Raw genomic sequence first — 19,893 nt, forward strand, 5'->3', positions numbered from 1 at the left:
AAAAAGGGAACTACAAATCTGTAAGAATAGAGGGGTTGATGCTGCCCAAGGGATGGAAACGGGGAATTTCTTAGACATTAAGGACAGAGGGGTCCCTCATAAACATATTTTCAACTACACATTTTTCTTAGATGCTTTTTTTTTTTGCAAAGAAGGGGGACAGGGCTCACTTTACCATTAGGTTTTATGGGTTAATAGTGATGCTCAGGGCTACTTCTTCAAATTATGTTTACCAGGTGCAGTCTTTACAACTAAAACTATCACATTCTGTACAAAGCTCAGTTATATAAGAAGTCCTGCCCTTGGGGGTAGTACATCTGGGGTCAAGAGGGACATGTGATGAGAAGTAAAGGGTGTCATGTAACCCCTCTAAGGACTCACCCCACCACCCTCTACCAATCAGGAAGGGTTTTTCCCCTGTAGGACCACCTCGTGAATCGCTTTGACCAATCAGGGGGGCAGTTCTGAGACCACATGATCCACCAGAAGTGGGTCATGTGGCCCCTCTAAGAACCTGTCCCACCACTCTCTATCAATCAGGAAGAGTTTTTCCCCTGTAGGACCTCCCCACGAACCTCTTTGACCAATCAGGGGGCAGTTCTGGGACCAGTTGACCCCGCTAAGATCTTCCCTTGCCACCCTCTGCCAATCAGAGCATAGTACTTCCCCATAAGTTCTAGCGCCACAGAAAAGAGGCCATCTTGTTCCAAGAGCACATGTATCAGAAATCGTGCAAATGCTGAGCGGAAACATGGACTCCTTCACCACCCCCGCCAGAAGTTCAGACTTTGCTTTGGTGCCAAGGGCCTTGGACCACATGCGGAGAAAGCGCTACATCAGCGACAGTTCTGAGGAGGAAGGAGAAGCTGAAGGGAGCCCTTTGGCCCATCCACTGATGGATACACCAAACCCAACTGTTCACAAGGCAGCCCGACAAACTAGACAGCCTGGAGGAGGAAGGTGCCCTCGATTCCCAGGAGTCAGACAAGGTGAACAGAAAAGAAGTCAAACAGGTAAATGAATGATCAAGGTTGGGGCATAATGGGGGTTAGGGACCAACCAGGGTTTTGTAAACCTAAAACCAAAAATGAACTATGTTATTTCTTTCTGGTAATCTCTCAACAGCTCGACAATGCCTTTCTAGATGACCCTAAGACCCAGGACAGCATTCCATCAGACAAAGAAAACGAACTGGGCCCACCTTGTTTTTGCTCAACACCGATACAAATCATTGAAGAGAATGCCAAGGATGATGGCTCTGAAGAATTCAGAAGGAGGCTTGGCATGGAACTAGCTGAGCCAGTGCCACATTGTAAGCGTAAAGAAGTCATGCACTCGATTGTACCCCTTGGTGTTTATGCCGTCCTTAATCACTGTCTTAAGGAAAAGCTTTTTGAGGACTATGAGGGCTGTATCATAGATGTGCCAGCCCAGTGGCACCATGACTGTGTGACTTGGACTTCAGAGGATATAAACTGCAAGCTCTGGGGCCTATGTGCTGAACTGTGTTTGGAAAGCTCATTACATACTGTTATTGCCGTAGGTTATGCTATGCAATGTCTGTGCTTAACTCAAGAACATTTAGGCTGTGTCTACATTGGCACCCTTTTCCGGAAAAGGGATGCTAATAAGACACTTCGGAATTGCAAATGCCGCGGGGATTTAAATTTTCCCCATGGCATTTGCATGAACATGGCTGCCGCTTTTTTCCGGCTCGGGGCTTTTCCGGAAAAAGCGCCAGTCTAGACAGGGATCTTTCGGAAAATAAAGACTTTTCCAGAAGATCCCTTATTCCTCTTAAAATCAGGAATAAGGGATCTTACGGAAAAGGCTTTATTTTCCGAAAGATCCCTGTCTAGACTGGCGCTTTTTTCGGCAAAGCCCCGAGCCGGAAAAAAGCGGCAGCCATGTTCATGCAAATGCTGTGGGGAAAATTTAAATCCCCGCGGCATTTGCAATTCCGAAGTGTCTCATTAGCATCCCTTTTCCAGAAAAGGGTGCCAATGTAGACACAGCCTTAGTGCACAGGGTGACTTTGGTAAATGCAGTACAATTCAGTCGAGATCCTCACAGTGTTTTAAAGACCATGACCAAGCCAGAAGATGCCTGCTTAGAGTGTTATGTTGACCGTCTGATCAATATATGTACAAAACGTACGTACAAAACGTTACAGAACCCTGCTTAGGAAAAAGACTATTTGTAAGATGACTAAAAGGATTAAGTTAGAGAATGAGGAGGGGACACAATGAGATATAAAACTTGGTAACTGTAAATATAAATATCTATTGAAAAGGGGCTTTTCTGACTATCTTCTGTCAGAAGGTTTGTGTGACTTTTACATGAGTAAAAGTTTTGGTGGAACACCATGGCCTGTATGTCTTTTAAATAAAATAATTTTTTAAAAAATAAAGTTTGTGAGAATCCGCTTTGTATAAAGGGGTCCCATTTACTGAAAAACCCTGAAAGATGTATGGTAGAAACTTGGGGAGGGGGGAAAACCCACAAATGTTTTGTTTTCTAAATAAAAGGAAAAAGAACAAACCCCCATAGCCAGGATTTATCAGACGTGTTTGAGTACAACAGAGCTGGCTCATCCTGTTGAACTCAATGGTTTAACCACACCTCACTGAATAGCCAGGGTGCTCTAGTCAGTGGTTAGGGTTAGGTGTGACCACTTACCCTTGTTGAGGTTAGTGTTCAGTAATTAAATTCGATGGGTGGGGATAGGTGAGCTCTGATTAATATCTAATTAAATAACTCCTCGGGAATTTGTAGACCCTATTGGACAGTTTAAATATTACCTAGGTGTTTGTAAAACTCTATTGGGCAGTTTAAATAAAACCTCAGGAGTTGACTAAATGCTATAAGTCACTCTTTCAAGCAACTCAGGAACATTAAAACAATAAATCCTCCCCCCATTCACAAATGTCTAACTCAAATCTGAAATATTTCAAGAGTCCTCAAATTTTCCACCATACTTTAGAACAAGCAATTGCTGTTAAAATGGTCAAACGTTAAAAACCTACATGTAAGTGCATAGTGCTTCCTATGCCTGTGATTCATATTTAGAAATAAAATATAAGAAACACGTTTTTTAAAAAAACATTCATTGATATTTGCAAAGGGCCCTCATTCAGGAGAAGGTACAGTAACATTAAGGATTGTTATGTATGATGATTTACTGTTGAATGCTGTAAGAAGGCCCAGAGAAACTGAAAAAACAAAATGTATTTTCAACTAAAAAGGGAGAACCCCCTCCCCAAAGTAGCCCAGATATGCAGACAATTTAACTCCCAGCCCTCTTCAGAAAAAAAAAAAGCAGGACATTTGGGAGGGCTGCTTAAATTCTTTAAACTATCTAGTAATTCAGAGTTGTGGTGATTTAATCAAACCTGCTAACTTCAGACTTAATAAAGTTTGTTTGGAACAAAGAATCAGGATGGTATAAAAACCTCAGGTGTTTGGAGCTTGTCCTCTTTTCAACAGAAGCTATCTTGACCTGAGTGCTGTTGGACTTCAACACCAGGTATGTGGTTTCAATCTGAAAATATATATTCTATATTGTCATTTCTTTGTCCTTATGAAATAATGGTACCTACCTTTTTTTTTTTTTTTTTTTTTTTTTTTTTTTTGCAGTGTGATCTGTTCAGCATGGAAACAGCAACTTCAAGCTGTATTTCACTATCAGACCAAGGGAAAACCATTTTAACTATAGTTGGGCTTAATACTGTTACATTGTTTTTAAAAAGGCATTACATAGGTAGCAAAGAGATGTGATGCATTGTGGGGAATAATACTAACTCAGTTTTTGCTTGTTCTTTATTCCATAGGCCCAAATATACATGGGGGAAAACAGAATAGCCCCGTGCCAGCATGCCTTTACCCTGTGGTAGAAGGTAACTATCCATAATTATTTTTTTAAAGCATGTGGGTTATTTTTTTCTTTTAACTAATTGTAATGTTTAAATTGTGAGTTGGGGTTTTGGTTTTTTTCAAAAGTATATGTTGGCAAACTGCTGGTATAGAGTGTTTGGTGGGTTGCTTTTTCTGTGCAAAGTATGTTTTCAAAATAAATGTTCAGTTCTGAGTTGGGAGAGCGGGTGGGGGGCTATGCTAAAAGTATCTTTGTTTCAAAGCAGGTTGATTACAAACATGGTGTGTTTTTACATGGGTTTTTTATTTTAAAAGAGCTGGCTTTAGTGGTTAAGTTTTGGCTGAATCAGGGGCTTATGCTAGAGATAAGTGGTTTAAAAAAATATTTTGTTTCTCACCGCTGCTTTTAAAAATTATATTGTTGCAAATGGTTTTAAAACTGCTAGGGGAGTTTTTGAAGGGGTGTGTGTGATGGAGTTTGTGACAGCCACAGGTGTGTTTTTAAAGTACCCGTATTTTCCGGCGTATAAGATGACTTTTTATGCTAAAAAACATCCCCCAAAAATCGGGGGTCGTCTTATACGCCGGGTATACAGGCAGTCCCCGACTTGCAGGTACGAACGGGGCTTTTCTCGCCCCGGAGGACACAGACTGCGGGACCTCACGGTCCCGCCGCCCGTGTACTCCAGGGCGAGAAAAGCTGCTCCGCGTCTCCCTGGTCTGCAGACCAGGAAGACGCGGAGCAATGCCGCGGAGGGGCTCCGGCAGCGGGGCAGCCCAGGCGCGCCGTGGCTGTCCCGCTGCCGGCATCCTCAGAGGCTTTGCTCCCGGTGTCTCTGGTCTGCTGGAGACGGTCCCCAGCAGACCAGAGGCACCGGGAGCAAAGCCAAAGCAGCGGCGGGGTGCCGCGCTTCTGAGGCTTTGCTCTGGCAAAGCCTCAGAGGTGCGGGACCCCGCCGCTGCTGCGGCTTTGCTCCCGGTGCCTCTGATCTGCTGGGGACTGTCTCCAGCAGACCAGGTACACCGGGAGCAAAGCTGGGGAGGCGGAGGGGCGCTGGGGCGCTGCCGGTTGGCCTCTTAAGGGGGGGTAGTCTTATACGGCGAGTATAAGACGAAAACCTATCTTTTAACTAGAAAATTAGGAGGTCGTCTTATACGCCCAGTTGCCTTATACGCCGGAAAATACGGTATATGATGGCAAACTGCTGGTTTAGAGTGTTTGGTGTGTTGTTTTTTCTGTGCAAAATGTGTTTTCAAAATAAACGTTCAGTTCTGAGTTGGGGGAGGCGGCGGTGGGGGCTAAGCTAAAAGTAGCTTTGTTTCAAAGCAGTTTGGTTACCAAAATGTGGTGTGTTTTTACATTGAGTGTTTATCTTAAAAGAGCTGGCTTTTTAGTGTTTAAGTTGTGGGTGATTCAGGGGCTTCTGCTAAAGAGAAGTGTGGGTTTTTTAAAAAGCGGTTAAAATAAAAATCTTTGTTTTAAAGCTATCACTTTTTAAATTAAAAAAAACACCCTAATGAGTTTTATTTTAAAGTTTACAAGACTGTTTCATGTGTTTTATAATATATGTTGTTTGCTTCACAGTAGGGTCACAAAATGAGAGACCCTTAGAAGAGAAGGTAAACAAACTCAAATGAAAAAGGAAAGAGACACGTGAAAAAGAAAATCCACCAGTATCAAGGACTGATGGATGGATGGATGAAGCCCAGTATATATATATATATATGCTTATTGTGTTTTGTTTTCTGTTTTTTTTAATGAGGGTTTGTTTATTAAGTAAATACATAGGTTTAGGTGAGAAAAATGGTAAAGTTAACATCTCTGGGGTGTTTTTAACATTTTTATGTGCTCTACCTCATTAGGCATGTGCAGCTCTCCTGACAACATTATAGTCAGAGCCATGGGGACACTTCCTCCAGAACTGGGAAAGAACCAGGAATTTACTCAGAGACCATCAACAACAGCAACAGCCATGCAAACCAGCACAAGAGCACAGATGAAGCTGCAGGACAGGCCAAAACTCATATTCAAGGACAAAACAAAAGACTCTGGTAACAATCAACCACACTCCAGTTCCTCAGCGATCAACACTACACCAACCCCTGAGAAAACTGTGAGCGAAAACACTTATATTCACAAACCCGGAGCACACGCTCTAGGGGTTGTGAATAAAAAAATCAGATGCCATGCAGGGGTATTGCAGACACACACATGCAACTCCAGTTCCTCAGCGGTCAATACCACACCGACCACTGAGAAAATTGTGAACGAAAATGTCCACATTCACAAACCCAGAGCACACACTCTAGGGCTACGTCTTCACTGGCATGATTTTCCGTTAAAAGTATTTCCAGAAAAGCGTGTCTAGATTGGCGGCGCGCTTTTTCGGAAAAGCAGAAGCCCGGAACCATTTTGAAGAGGGCAAAGGCCACCAGACCTTTCCGGGGGTGGGGCCAGAGCGCCGTTCAGACACGTGCTTAAAGGGGTCTCGCCGGACAGCCGTTTGTCTCGTGCTCCCGTGCGTTGGGACCTCTGGCAGGGACTGACACCCTTAGCAGGTTTGGTGATTGCCCTCTGACTTTTGGGGATACCACCCTTTGGCCCCCAACTGCTTTTTCCTGCATTTTGTTTCTTCTGCCCTGCCCTGTCTGCCATGGAGCTGTGGGTGGCCATGTGCCTGCTTGGGCCCCTGTTGGAGATGTGCAAGTGCCTGCAGCTCGTGCTGCAGGCCGGTGGCCTGTTGTTTATGGACCAGGAGGCAGCGATCGTATTGGACTCCCTCACCAGGGAGGCCATGGCGGCCCTGTGGCATCAGCACCCCAGGGTGGTGAGGCCAGTCTGGAGTTTGGACACCAGCACCGACTGGTGGGACCAGCTGGTCCTCAGACTATGGGACGAACAGCAATGGCTCCGGAATTTCCGCATGAGAAAGCGGACCTTCCTGCAGCTGTGCACCTGGCTCACCCCCGCGCTGCAGAGAGCCACCACCCGGCTGCGGGCACCCATCCCTGTGAACAAGAGGGTTGCCATCGTGCTATGGAAGCTGGCCACACCGGACAGCTACCACTCGGTGGCACAGCAATTTGGGGTGGGAAGATCAACCGTCGGTGTGATCGTCATGGAGGTAAGTCCCAGGGGGAGTGGGGTGGGGGGAGGGTGCTGCACTCCATGCCCAGGGGCAGCCAAGACTCCAGGCTGGGTCGCACAGGGGTTTGGGCCGACCCTCCCTTGCACAGGCTCACTGGTGGGGAGGGCGTGGGGCGAGGGGGGCCCTGGTGTGTGTGTGTGTGTGTGTGTGTGTGTGTGTGTGTGTGTGTGTGTGTGCGCGCGTGCGTGAGGACAGAGAGAATCAAGGGGGGGGCCAAGGGAGCGCACACTCACCCCTGCCATATGTGATGTGTTCCCTTGTGTTTCTCTGCACCCTTCTGCAGGTTGTCCACGCCATCAACGACGTCCTGCTCCCAAGAGTCATCCGCCTGCGCGATGTGGATGATACAATGGCCGGCTTCGCTGCCCTCGGGTTCCCCAGTTGTGGGAGAGCCCTGGACACCACCCACATCCCCATCCGGGCCCCGGAGCATCAAGCAGCCCATTTCATGAACCGCAAGGGGTACTGCTCCATTGTTCTGCAGGCCCTCGTGGACCACCAGGGCCGCTTCCTGGACATCTACGGGGGCTGGTCCGGCCAGGCACACGACGCCTGCATCCTCCACAACTCCGGACTCTTTCGCAGGTTGGAGGCGGGCACCTACTTCCCCCGGCGGGACTTGACTGTCAGGGACGTGCCTATGCCCATCTGCGTCATCGGGGACGCGGCCTACCCCCTGCTGCCCTGGCTAATGCGGCCCTACACGGGGCAGCTGGACCAGAACTGGGCCCGGCTCAACGACCGCCTCAACCGGGCCCGAAATCCGGTGGAGCTCACCTTCAGACGTTTGAAATCCCGCTTCCGTTGTTTGCTCACCCGTCTCAAGATGGGTGAGCAGAATGCAACGGAGGTACTGGCCATGTGCTGCGTCCTCCACAACATTGTGGAGTGCAGTGGGGAGGACATCCTCCCTGCATGGATGGCAGCCGAGGCACAGACATTCGACCAGCCCCACACAACTGCCATCCGCCAGGCGCGCCAGGATGCCGTGCGCATCAGAGAGGCCCTGGTGGACATGTTTGCCCAAGCCCCATAGTAGGGTCGCCTGGGTCTCCCCAGACTACTCCTTCCCATCCTCTCCCCTTCCCAACCCCCTCCTCTTACCTTCCCCTAATTGTAAAGCGTCGGTTCAAAGCACATCGGCCGTCATCGTGACTGTTCGTCGGGTGTGTCGGACGTAGTTAGTGTTTTTCTTTTTAGTTTAGGCCACCATCGCCTGTCCCGAAGAACAGGGAAGAGGTTTCGGGGTTCGTGCGGAAGGCTCAAGTCAGCATACCTGATTCCAGTCGTCTTCGAGGGATCTCCTGGCTGTTCCTCTCCCAAGGCCCAGAAGGACCAAAGGATTGAGGTTGCCAGAAACACTACCAATCGTCCTCCCTGCGCCTAGACTATGTTACATAATCTTTAGTGTGCATCTTTTAACCGTTCTTGCTTGTTTGTTATCTATGTTAAATATAGTTTGTGGTTTAAATTTTACTGAAAAGTCTCAGTATTAATTTATGCGCCACAAACCAATGACCACTTAAAAAGGGACCCCCGGTGATAGAATACAGAATTTGGTGTCCACAGTTTGTAACCCTTTCAAATGTAGGTGGCTAATTGGCATCTCAAATCATTTCTTACAATTACCTCGAGTAACACAATAACCAACACAAGAATCAACTGAACAATAGACCTTTTATTTACAAGGGGGAGGGGAGGAGACGTTCAACTGGGATGGGGAGGGAGGGAGCTACTGGTACGGGTGGCCCCTGCGAGCGCTCCTTCTGGGGCGGATCTGCACATGCGGGGCAGGCCACACGGGGAGGTGGGCAGGAGCTGGGGGCATAGGAGCAGGGGCCATTGCGGGGGCAGGAGGGGACATGGGCAGTGCTACGGGAGGTATGGCAGGGGCATGGGGTGCAGCCATGCCATAATGGACGGCGTGCACGAAGTGTGTCATGAGGATGGCCATGGAGTCGGCCATCCTTCTGCACTGTTCCAGGAAGGCACCCCAGGCCTCCTGCCGCCACTGCAGGTCCCCCTGCACGCGCTCACGAATGGAGGCCTGGATTGCCTCCACCGCGATGACGTGGCGGCGAAGCAGCTGGTCCCACTGTTGGAGCCTGCGCCTCCGGGGTTGGCCAGCTGGGGGTGCCACTGCTGCCGGACTGGAGGGTCTTGTGCTCGGTCCCGCTGCAGGGAAGAGAAGAAAGGATGGGTCAGTCAGGCAGGCCGTCCACTGTCCCCACACCGCATGCCCTCCACCCCTGAGCCCAGGTGACCCCACAGTTGTGTGGCTTGGGCCCACTCGGTTCTCCCCCTACCCCCCGTGTTGTATGTTTGCAAGGAGGACCACCCCTGGAGTAGGGTCCTCCTCCATTATTGTAAGCACCGGTCTGTGTCCTGGCCCCGTGGAGGGCGGGAGGGTGCTTGTGTTGCGTTCACCTGTGGAACTCCCTGCTGGTGGAGACTGTAAAAAGCTTTGGGCTAATCACTGGTGTTTGACAGGGAGTGAGATGCATCCCCACACAGTGCCTGGGAGCACATCTGGCAGAGGTGGTCTGGACTCTCAGATACCATCGCGTGGGATATCTCCTGGACGGAACCAGAAGAGTGACTGGGGGAAGGGGGTGTCCCATCCTTGCAGCAAAACTCAGGGGCCCTTCTCCCTCCCACAAGCCCGGTAGCCCAGGGACATATGTGGCCACAGTGGGGACTCCCCTCAGGGAGCCAGCCAAGGCACCAGGAGCAGGTGAGGGGCTCGGTGGGGGCCATGGTCACTGGACTGTAACGCTGCGGTGTACCCAAGAGCAGCTGGCTGTGCCTCACAGCGAGGCATGGGACAGTGTGCCGTTCTCCGTGCTGCACCCTTGGCGGAGGTGCGGGCTCTGGGATGAGTCCCTGGGGCCCTGGCTGGTTCCAGCCGGCATCCACCCTTCCCCCTGGTCCTGCCGAAATGTGTGAGAGCAGCACGGTCCCTGCTGCGGCCACGTGCCGCTTGGTCACCAGGCTGCACGTGGTTGCACGTGCTGCTTGCTGCCTAACGCTACACAGCGTGCAGCTCACGTGGCCTGAGTGACATGCTCTCCCCCTCCCCCCTCCGGGCACCTGGCTTCCCTCCCCTCCCCCCACCCTCCGCCCTTGTGAGTGCAAACTGGAAAGACTCACCAGTGGGTCCTTCGCCAGCCTCGGAGGAGCTGCTGGAGGGGGCCTGCTGGGTGGCGACGCTGGCCTCCTCCTCTCCCGCCGCGCCACCGTTGTCCTCTCCCTTCCCCGCCTCACTGGTTCGGACGACGGGGGAGCACTGGCAGGTGTCAATGGGCACGTCCGGGGGTCTCCAGTATGCCGTGCAGCGGCTGTAATGGGGGCAGGTGTCTGGTCCTGCCCCCCTGCCCTCGCTAGCCCAGACGTACCCCAGCTGGAGCGCCTTTACCTTTGCCCGGATTTGTTCGCTGTTCCGGGCAGGGTGTCTGTGGTGGGCCAGATGCCCACATTCCAGCACCGGGAGCAGATGTCATGGAGACCCTCCTCCTCCTGCCAGAGGTCCAGGAGGGTCTCCAGCTCCCTGGGGGTCCAGGACAGAGCCCGCCTTTTGCAGCCCCTGGGGGCCTCCTCAGCTGAGGGTGAAGAGGGCTCACCAGCAGGAGCTTTCATGGCTGGCTTCTGATGCTGGCTGGGCAGGGCAGGGGCGCCGTGGCAGAGCTCAGGCCGCAGGGCTGAGGCACGCTCCTGCCACGTGTGCTCAGCAGCCTGCGACTGCTTTAAAAGCTCGGTTACCAGGAAGTCCAGGGCTCCTACGGGGTCTCCAGGCGTCCAAACCGCTTTTTTCTGTTTCTTCTGCTTTTCCGGAATAGCGTTAGCTAGCTGTCTACACTGGCCCTTTTCTGGAACAGTTTTCCGGAAAAAGGACTTTTGCCCGAACGGGAGCGGCAAAGCTTTTCCGGAAAAGCGGCTGATTTCTTACAGTAGGAAGTCAGTGCTTTTTCGGAAAATCAAGCGGCCAGTGTAGACAGCTGGCAAGTTTTTCCGGAAAAGCGACTGATTTTCCGGAATAACTTGCCAGTGTAGACACAGGCCAGGGGTTGTGAATAAAAAAACACTGACTGCCAGCACCAGTCATGAAGGGGGTGGTGTTTATGAACAATCTAATATGTATTAGGGATTAGTCTCTTGCCTTCATAAATTTACCACAACTGTTTGTAACTTTGAAAAGATTTTGAAAAAATCATGCACAGAGTTGTGGCAGCTTGTAATTTCACGGGGTTTAGAGGAAAGGACGGCTAGAAAAAACATCAAAAGGGCAAAAACTCTTATGAATAACTTCAAAGGGTATAATTTTCTAGGGGGTAGTTCTAAGCAGGCATGACTAATCGTGGAAAGGGGCATCCTCAGGGGTTCCCATCAGATAAGGTGTAAACAAAAGAGGTACACTGGCGGATAAATGGGTGTCTGCCAAAAAGTTCCAGGCCAAGATTGCTGCAAAAATTTTAAAAAAGGCTAAAGAGGTGATGAGGAAAAAATACCAAAAAGAGATGCCACCTACTGGGGGCTCACAAAATGACACATCTGAAAATGAGGAGGCAGAATCCGACCTGCGAGATGGTGATGAGTCTGTAGATGGGTCCCTGTCTAGTCCTGATGATTTTCACAGAGACCCCTCTGACTCGGAAATAGCATCAGATGTAGCAGATGCCCCTGATGGTCCCGTAGAGGAACCCCCAAGTACCCCTGAAAATCTGGAGGTGTATATGGAAAGAGTGAGAAGTTGGCAACATGAAGTACCTAGATTTGGAGGGTCAGTGTATTGTGAGGAATTTAGTTTTGTAAATCTTGAGCAAATAAATTCAGCTGAACAGGTTGTTGAAGCCATACATAGGGGGAGACAGTTCTCGATGACATTAATGGAAGGATAGGTCCTGATGATTATGTTCAGTTGTGTTTAGAGAGCCGTAATTTAACTGATCCCTTGTTTTCAGTCAGAAGAACTAGAGATGAGCTCTCAGCTGGGGATTTCTTAAATCAGATCTCAAAGCTGTTACAGAGTAATAGAGAGTTGAACTTCGATGGGACGTTGCGCCTCATTGTGACCATTGTAAAAAACATGGGTGGCGGTGGTCGTAGAGTTTTAAATTCTATCCTCAGTAGTCAAATCACCCATAAAAAGAGACAGTATTTAGTAGACCTGACTTATACCAGTACCAATTTATGTTTTGCAGGTGGGCTTTTAGCTGTCATGTCTGACTATAAACCTATGGATGCAGAATTGTTAGAGGGGGCAAGAAAGCTGCATGAGAAACTCGGGTGGCCAGATCAAAAAAAGGTTAAGCTCAGCGATATAGCGGCATTTGAGCAGCAATTAGGAGTCAGCTTACAGGTGGTGCTTAATGCTGCAAAAGGCAGGTGGAGCCTTTTTAAAACAGGGGGCCCGGTGTACTCCAAGACTTTTTTCATTCTTTTGCATGATGAACATTATTATGGGGTTCTGGATGTTAAAAAGTTGTTTGGTACAAAAAATTATTGAGAGTTTTGCCAGGCAGAGTAGAGTCACGACCACTCTTGCCGGTATCATTGCCACCTCTGCTTGAGCACAGCATGCTCTGACAGTGTGGGTGTGCCGCTGAGGTGTCCTAGCTGTAGACTGTATTGTCGGTCCAAAGAGTGCTTAGACAGACATATAGACTGTGCGTTGAAAAAACAAGTTGAATGCCTGTCTAAAATTTTGTGTGATGAGTGTCAGTCTTACGTGGACAAGCAGCACCAGTGCAAAGGGCGACGCTGGAAGCAGTGTAAGGGCTTGATTGTTGGAAACATAGACAGCCACCTGTGTTTTATGGACTGTATTTAAAAAGCCCGAATCATCAGAAAAGTAAATTTTTTATGATTTTGAGTGCATGCAGGAGACTGGATTGCACATACCCAATTATATTTTTTCTTTGTCCCTAACCCCGGAAAAATCCTGGGAATTTAAGGGCAATGAGTGGCTTTCTAACTTTATTATGACCTTTATTGTCAAAAAGTTCCGTGACTACACATTCATAGCACCCAGTTCCAAAGGTTACGATGCATACTTTGTTGTGAGACAATTACTAAAAGAAAAGATGGGAGTAGAACTGATCACTCAGGGTAGTAAATTGATGTGTGTGGAAGTTAGGGCCTTGGGCATTCGTTTTATAGATTCTTTAAACTTCTTGCCCATGAAGCTTAGCAAGCTCCCCCAGGTGCTGGGGTTTGAAGGGTTCTAAGGAGCCCCGCCCTGGGCTGCTTCCTACCTCCGCTTCTCCTTTCACGTCTTCTGCCCCCACTCTCTGCTCCACTCCCCGTCTCCCTCCTCCCTTCTCTGACCTCCTCCATCTCCCGTCCCCCTTCTCTCCCCTCCGCTCTCCCACTTCTCTCCTCCACCCACCACTGTCTTCTAGCTCACTCCTCTGTTCTCCCCTCTCCCTCCATTATTCTCCTCCATCTCCTCTCCCCTCCATTGTCCTCTGCCTCCCTCCTCTCTTCTGCTCTCCTCTACTCCCTTTTGGAATGCGACGCTCTCTTGTGCCGGTGCATCTCCCCCTGACACACTCTCTGGCCCCGCCCTATGTCTGCATGTGGCCCTGCCCCCACTTCCGGCTCCCATCCCAGGACTCGGCCCCCCCTGCATGCCGCTCAGTTGGGTGGCCACAGGGGAGCAAGCGGCGCAAACCACTTTCAGAACGCCGTTCTCCCCGTGCAGCATGGGGGTCGGCGCCATTGGAGTGTGGGGTGGGTCGTTCTTGCCGTCGCGGGGCTGCCCCGCGGCGGCACAGCTCGCCAGCTGGTAAAATCTACTCGCCACAGGCGAGCGGGCAAGTGTATTTGTCGAGCCCTGTATATATATATTTTTATATGTCTTGGTATTTTTCCTGAATTGTTCTTTGTTTTTAAGAACAAAAGTTAAGAAAAACAAATATCAGCTGTCTTTAAACCCCTCGCCTGGGGTGCTTTATTGAGCAACATGGCTATGAAAGTCATTTCAGGATACTCATGTCTGAATTTGCTGAAACATGATTTGAGCAAGACTAGGCATGCCCAAGTATTTAAATTTATTTTTTACAAAGTTGTCCACCATCTGGTCATTTTGCATTAAGTCATTAGAATACATTTTAAAAATCTGGTCAAAAGATAAACCCTTGCTATGGTAATGCAAGAAAAACACACAGTGATAGCCACACGCGACAGATGAGGGGTGGTGGTAATTGTTTAGTGTGAAACACAATGTTGGTGGCATTTTTGTTTAAAAATTTCATAATGCTTCTAGGAAACAATGCGCTGTTCGGGGGATGCCTGTGTGAGTCAAAAAACTCTCCGAGGTTACGCTCCAGATACAAGGCAAGCCAGTGTTCACCCGGTTCGTTGTGAGGGTGCATGTTGACCACCAAACCTAGGGGTCTTTGAGATAACCTACCACCAGGGAAGCAATCACAAGGGAACATATCCAAGAAATTCCTTTTTTGTATAAGGGTCTGTTGATAAGACACGTAAGAGCTGCACGGTGTTCATCTTCACATGTAATCAAACAGAACGTTTCTCCTCTGATTTATCTCTATGACGTTGTCGAAAACTCCATACATGATCGTATTGATGGTGACCATCAAAGCCTTCCCAAAGCGAATTTCTGCTCTGAGGTTCCCTGTTTTAATCAGCGAATAGTGGTCGGAGCATTCCTGGTCAGGAGAGAGATCGAAGGCAAACAAGGTATGACTCCATGCAAACTCCTCACGGTCATTTAAAAGAGAACGATCTTTCATGTGTTTGCCAGCTGTCTGTACCAGATTCATGTATTCTCTCACACAGTGTCCAGCCTCAAAGTCTGGTTGCAGAGGTTTGGTTGGTATCTGTTCACCATCCACATACAGGGCCACAAAATGAATATCATAATGTTTAAAATGAAAGGGGTTTTTAGTGTAACTTCCGCTAAAGGCGTCATTATCCACAAACCCTAGGACAAGTATTTTGGGTAACTGTCCCAAGAACAAGTTCTCCTGGTTACTGACCCTACTGCCTGCAGGAATGCTAAACACTTTCATTCCCACATGGTCCACGGGGTATTTAGTGTTATTGGTAAACAGGGCCTTCACGTGCCACAGACACACCCGGAGCCACACGCACTTTCTTCACAAAGAGGGACACTGATACAATGTGCAGTTTAAAGCCCTCGGCCGCATCGCCCATTAAACAGAAGGCCTCTTTACTGTGTGTCAATTTAATTTTCACATCCAACCCATTCAACAAAAGTTTTTCTTGAAAAAACAAGTCACTGTGTAGATGACCCAGCAACTCTACTGCCCTGTTTTCAGCTGTCAGCCTTGCAAATCCTAGATTCTCGCCATCCAGCTCTAGTTTTTTGTGGTGTCCGGGAGTATCTTTGTAAAACAGTCCAATGGAAAATTGTGTAGCAAGGGTGTCATCTCTGTAATTGAGAATCGATTTGATAAAGGCCCTGTAAGGGTAACAGTTGTTGCTTTGGCTTACTAGGAAGTCTCCCAACATAACGTCCAACCATAGGCATACTCACAGGGTGTGCCAGGTGTGCCCAGGCATACCCTAATGCAGGGCACACTGGCAGACGGGCCTGCTGGAGGCTCCTGGAGGAGGAGGGGTGTGACAGGGCAAGCCCGTCCCCCTGCCCCCGCAAGAAGCTGCTGGCAGCCACAGTGTCAGAAATTGTGCAGCCCAGTGCTCCTCGGTGCTGCTGCGCATGCTGCAGCAGCCCTGTGGGCACTTTAAAAGCCGGGGTCGCACACCATGAAGCCAGTAAGGGAGATCTTCGGATGAGGGCAGTCCCCACCCGTGTGCCCCCTCCGGCCAGCCACCCCCTCCTGTGCGCACCTCTGCAACTTCCCCTCCCTACCCGTGGGCCCCCCCCACCTGTGTACCCCCACTGCCGGCCACCATTCCCGGTGCAGCTCTGGCGATGGCTGAGCGAAACCGATCCAGAGCCACTCACAGGGGGAAGGGCATGGCTGGGCTCCCTGCCTCACCAGGGCCACTCGCCCACATGTGCTCCAGTGGCCCATCGTGCGGCCCGAGCCCGAGAGCCGCCCCCTCAGTGCCGGGGCCCTGCACCCCAGGGTCTCGCCTCTGGCCAGGCCACGCCAGAAGGAGTTCCTGGCTGAGCAGGGCTGCAGCATCCGCTCCTTGTGTGCTGGGCTCGGCCCCAAGCTGGGCGACTGGCAGCCGGGCTCCGGAGCTGCCCACATGGTGGGGGCCCACTGCTCAGAGCCTGCCCTGGGAAAAAATACTGGCTGGGAGGGGAGCGGGGCTGTCCAGGAGGAGGGAGGAGCGGGGACAGCATGGCTGGCCAGGGAGATGTGGGGTGGGGCTTGCAGGCAGGGGTCGGGGGCAGCGCAGCTGGCTGGAGGAGATGGGGGAGGGTCAGGGGCAGCGCGGCTGGCCGGGGGAGATTGGGAGGAGGAGAACTGGCCGGCAGGAAGCAGGGGTAGCCAGGAGGGTGAAATCGACTGGCGGGGAGCGGGACTGACCTGGGCATAGGCTGATCTTGGGGTACTGTCAGTCCTGCGCATGGTCCCAGCAAAGCGCAAGTGAATCTGGCTGTGGCGCCACAACACACTCAGGAGATGGGACAGGGCTTCTCCTCCTCCCCAAGGCATCAGACTCAACCAGAGGCTCCCAGTGCCGATTGTACCCCACCTCCCAGCCACTCCGCACCCCCACCTGGCTTCTGTCCGGTGCCCAGACGGAAAACCAGAAAAGAGAGAGTTACTCACCTTGTGCAGTAATGTCTGTTCTTTGAGATGTGTGTCCCTATGGGTGCTCCACTTAAGGTGCTGGGCTCGTCCCGGCACCGCAAACCGGAGGATTTTCACGAGCAGTAGCCTCCCCCACCGGACCATGCATGCATGACTGCTGCCTCGTGCCTCTCAGCTGAGCGCAGTCCAGTCTAGTCAGTTTCCTCCCAACTGGAAGCATCTGAAAAAGGTAAACAGAAACTCCGAAGCAGGGAGAAGGGTGGGACGTGGAGCACCCATGGAGGGACACATCTCGAAGAACAGATGTTACTGCACAAGGTGAGTAACTCTCTCTTCTTTGTTGAGTAGTGTCTCTGAGGGTGCTGCACTCGAGGTGAGTCCATAGCAGTGGTCCAATGGTAGACTTGTGCTTCAGACTCATCTCCTCTGCGCTGTAGACAAGACAGCCTGGGCCACCGCTGGGTCAGTTTTCAGTGTATTCGCAAGGTAAGAGTCTAGCGAAGGTAAGAGTAGATGACCAGGTTCCTGCACAGCATATGTCCTGCAATGATACACCCTGAAGGTAGGCAGTGGATGTCGCCATGCCTCTGGTAGAATGGGCCCGAGGTCATCTCGGAAGAGGTTTGTTATGTAGGGCGTAACATCGTGTGATGCAAGCAACAATCAAGCTGGAGATGCGCTGTGCAGAGAGCTGTTTGCCCTTGGAGTGTTTGGCTGTAGACTGGAAAAGTTGTTGAGACTTCCTAAAGACACGTGTCCTGTCGAGATAAAAGGCCAGCGCTCATCTGACATCTAGGGTGTGCAGGCGTGTTAGGAGATGAATTGCCTGCTGAGGGTGTCGGCGATCACATTGTCCTTGCCAGAAAGGTATGCTGCAGTCAGGGTGACACCGTGCCGAAGCGCCCAATTCCACAGGCGTACTGCCTCTGCACAAAGGGGGTGTAAATGCACGCCTCCTTGTCTGTTGACCTCGAATGATGTGGAGAAAATGCTTGCAAGCATTGAAAACTGCTCGAAGCTCGATAAAGTTTGTGTTGCAGTGATTCTTGGGGCGTCCAGAGACCCTGAGCTTGGTGGTCCTGCAGATGGGCACCCCAGCCGAGCAGGGAGGCATCTGTCGTGATCTGCAATGACGGCTTCTGGCCATGAAAAGGGACCCCTATTAACATGTTCTTGGAGTCGTCCCACCATGCCAGCGAGGTCTAGACATGTTTGGGAATAGAAACTGTCCTGTTTGTGCTGTGCACCCCGGGCGTGTACACAGTGAATAGCCAATGCTGAAGATTGCGCAGATGAAGCCTCGCATATGGAACCACATATGTGGTAGCCGCCATATGTCCCAGCAGCTGCAGACAGGTAAACATGCGGGATTTGGGAGAAATTGATACAGTCTGTACCAAATCCCAAATTAGAGGGAGCCTTTTCATGGGTTGTCATGATTATGAGGGTTAGCCAGCAGCCTGGGGATTAAGGGGTTAACTACGCCTAGCCAGGTGGAGTGACCAGTAGGAATGTAGGTGGGACTTTCAAACTGGGACAAAGGAATTTGGGGTTTTTCCTTTCTCCCTTTTGTCTCTCTGGGTGTGTTCTCTGCAGCTACAGAGAGGGACAAGCATGTCTCTCTCTCTCTCTCCAAGACACCATTCTTCATTTTCTGTAAGTAGGGTAAAGTTTAGGTAGTTTCATTAGGCTTTATTGTTTTAAGGGTTGGGTATGGGATCTGAGATCTGGCACTGTTTAAAAGATGTTTTGGCTTTTTTTTGTAACTAAGTTCTAGGCCCATGGAGTTTCTCCATGAGTATATTTTATTACCTTCCTATCTAGTCATTCTGGGTACGTCTAAACTACATGCCTCCGTCGACGGAGGCATGTAGATTAGCCAGATCGGCAGAGGGAAATGAAGCCGCGATTAAAATAATCGCGGCTTCATTTAAATTTAAATGGCTGCCCCGCTCTGCCGATCAGCTGTTTGTCGGCAGATCGGGGCAGTCTGGACGCGACGCGCCGACAAAGAAGCCTTTCTTGATCGGCACAGGTAAACCTGGTTTCACGAGGCATACCTGTGCCGATCAAGAAAAGCTTCTTTGTCGGCGCGGCGCGTCCAGACTGCCCCGATCTGCCGACAAACAGCTGATCGGCAGAGAGGGGCAGCCATTTAAATTTAAATGAAGCCGCGATTATTTTAATCGCGGCTTCATTTCCCTCTGCCAATCTGGCTAATCTACATGCCTCCGTCGACGGAGGCATGTAGTCTAGACACACCCTCTGCTTGCAACAGGAATATTGTTGTAATAATAAAAGTTCCTTCTTTTCTTTTTATTAACCTGGCAGTGGTTAATTGTGTGCCCTGATTTTTATTCTAGGGGTGAGATTTCCCAAATGATCTTTCCCCTGATTTCTTTATCAACATTTGGGTGGTGGCAGTGGAAGTTTTATTCCCAAGATCTAGGTTTTTAAGATTTTGGGGGAAGTTTTATACCAAAGCCTGGTAGATAAGGCTTTGGGGTACACTTGCTGGCCCCCACTTCTGCATTTATCATGCCAGAGTGAGGAAGGAGCCATGACATGGGTAAGTATGCCCTTGCGGGTCAGGCAATTGAGCCTTGCCCTGATGAACTCTAGGTCATGATTCGATGTCAGGAAGGACTTCTCGAAATTGATAACGAGTCCAAGAGCGGCAGGGTGACCTGTAGTAATGGTCTCTGGTCGAGGCATGATGATGAGCAGGGTGATAGCTACCAGAATAAGATGAGGTAGGTGACATAGGTCCAGGTGAATACATCACATGGTCCAGTGTTAAAGATGGAGTTCGGACCCATGCAGACTTGTGCTGCGCTTTGGTCGGCACCAAGCTGTTGAGGGGAGACAACGGTGCCGAGTGCAAAGGACTGGCAGGCAACAAAGCAACGTCCATAGTCTGACTGCTGATTGGCTGGAGGCCTGGTGCTGGTGCCAAGGGGTGCGTGGTAAGGATGCCCTCCTGCAGCGCCGACTCTGGTGCCTCGAGCATTGGGGAGAGTGAAGCAGCAGCAGCAGCAGCAGCAGAAGACGCCGGCACTGCTGCTGTGGGTGCCAGCACAGCTGCACTCTTCCGCGCATGCACGGGAAAAGCCGGTGCCAGGGCGTCCATTGCTGGCTTCAGAACGGCAGTTAGA

The 19,893-nt window shown here is 50.3% G+C and overlaps 1 protein-coding gene and 2 pseudogenes across 1 annotated transcript; 2 read left to right on the top strand and 1 right to left on the bottom strand.

The window, feature by feature from the left end:
* The first annotated feature begins 343 nt into the window (after nucleotides 1-343).
* LOC149524700 (uncharacterized) lies at nucleotides 344-2,266 on the top strand (annotated as a pseudogene).
* A 1,385-nt stretch (nucleotides 2,267-3,651) lies between these two features.
* On the top strand, nucleotides 3,652-12,625 carry LOC149524701 (uncharacterized; annotated as a pseudogene).
* A 1,905-nt stretch (nucleotides 12,626-14,530) lies between these two features.
* Nucleotides 14,531-15,055, bottom strand: LOC149524702 (uncharacterized protein F54H12.2-like). Its single transcript, XM_089777162.1, has one exon. The coding sequence runs from the start codon at nucleotides 15,053-15,055 to the stop codon at nucleotides 14,531-14,533; it is 525 nt and encodes a 174-aa protein (XP_089633288.1).
* Between the last annotated feature and the right edge of the window lie 4,838 nt (nucleotides 15,056-19,893).

Source organism: Pelodiscus sinensis, chromosome 3 (genome assembly GCF_052426305.1).
Source record: "Pelodiscus sinensis isolate ZL-2025 chromosome 3, ASM5242630v1, whole genome shotgun sequence".
Classification (NCBI taxonomy): Eukaryota; Metazoa; Chordata; order Testudines; family Trionychidae; genus Pelodiscus; species Pelodiscus sinensis.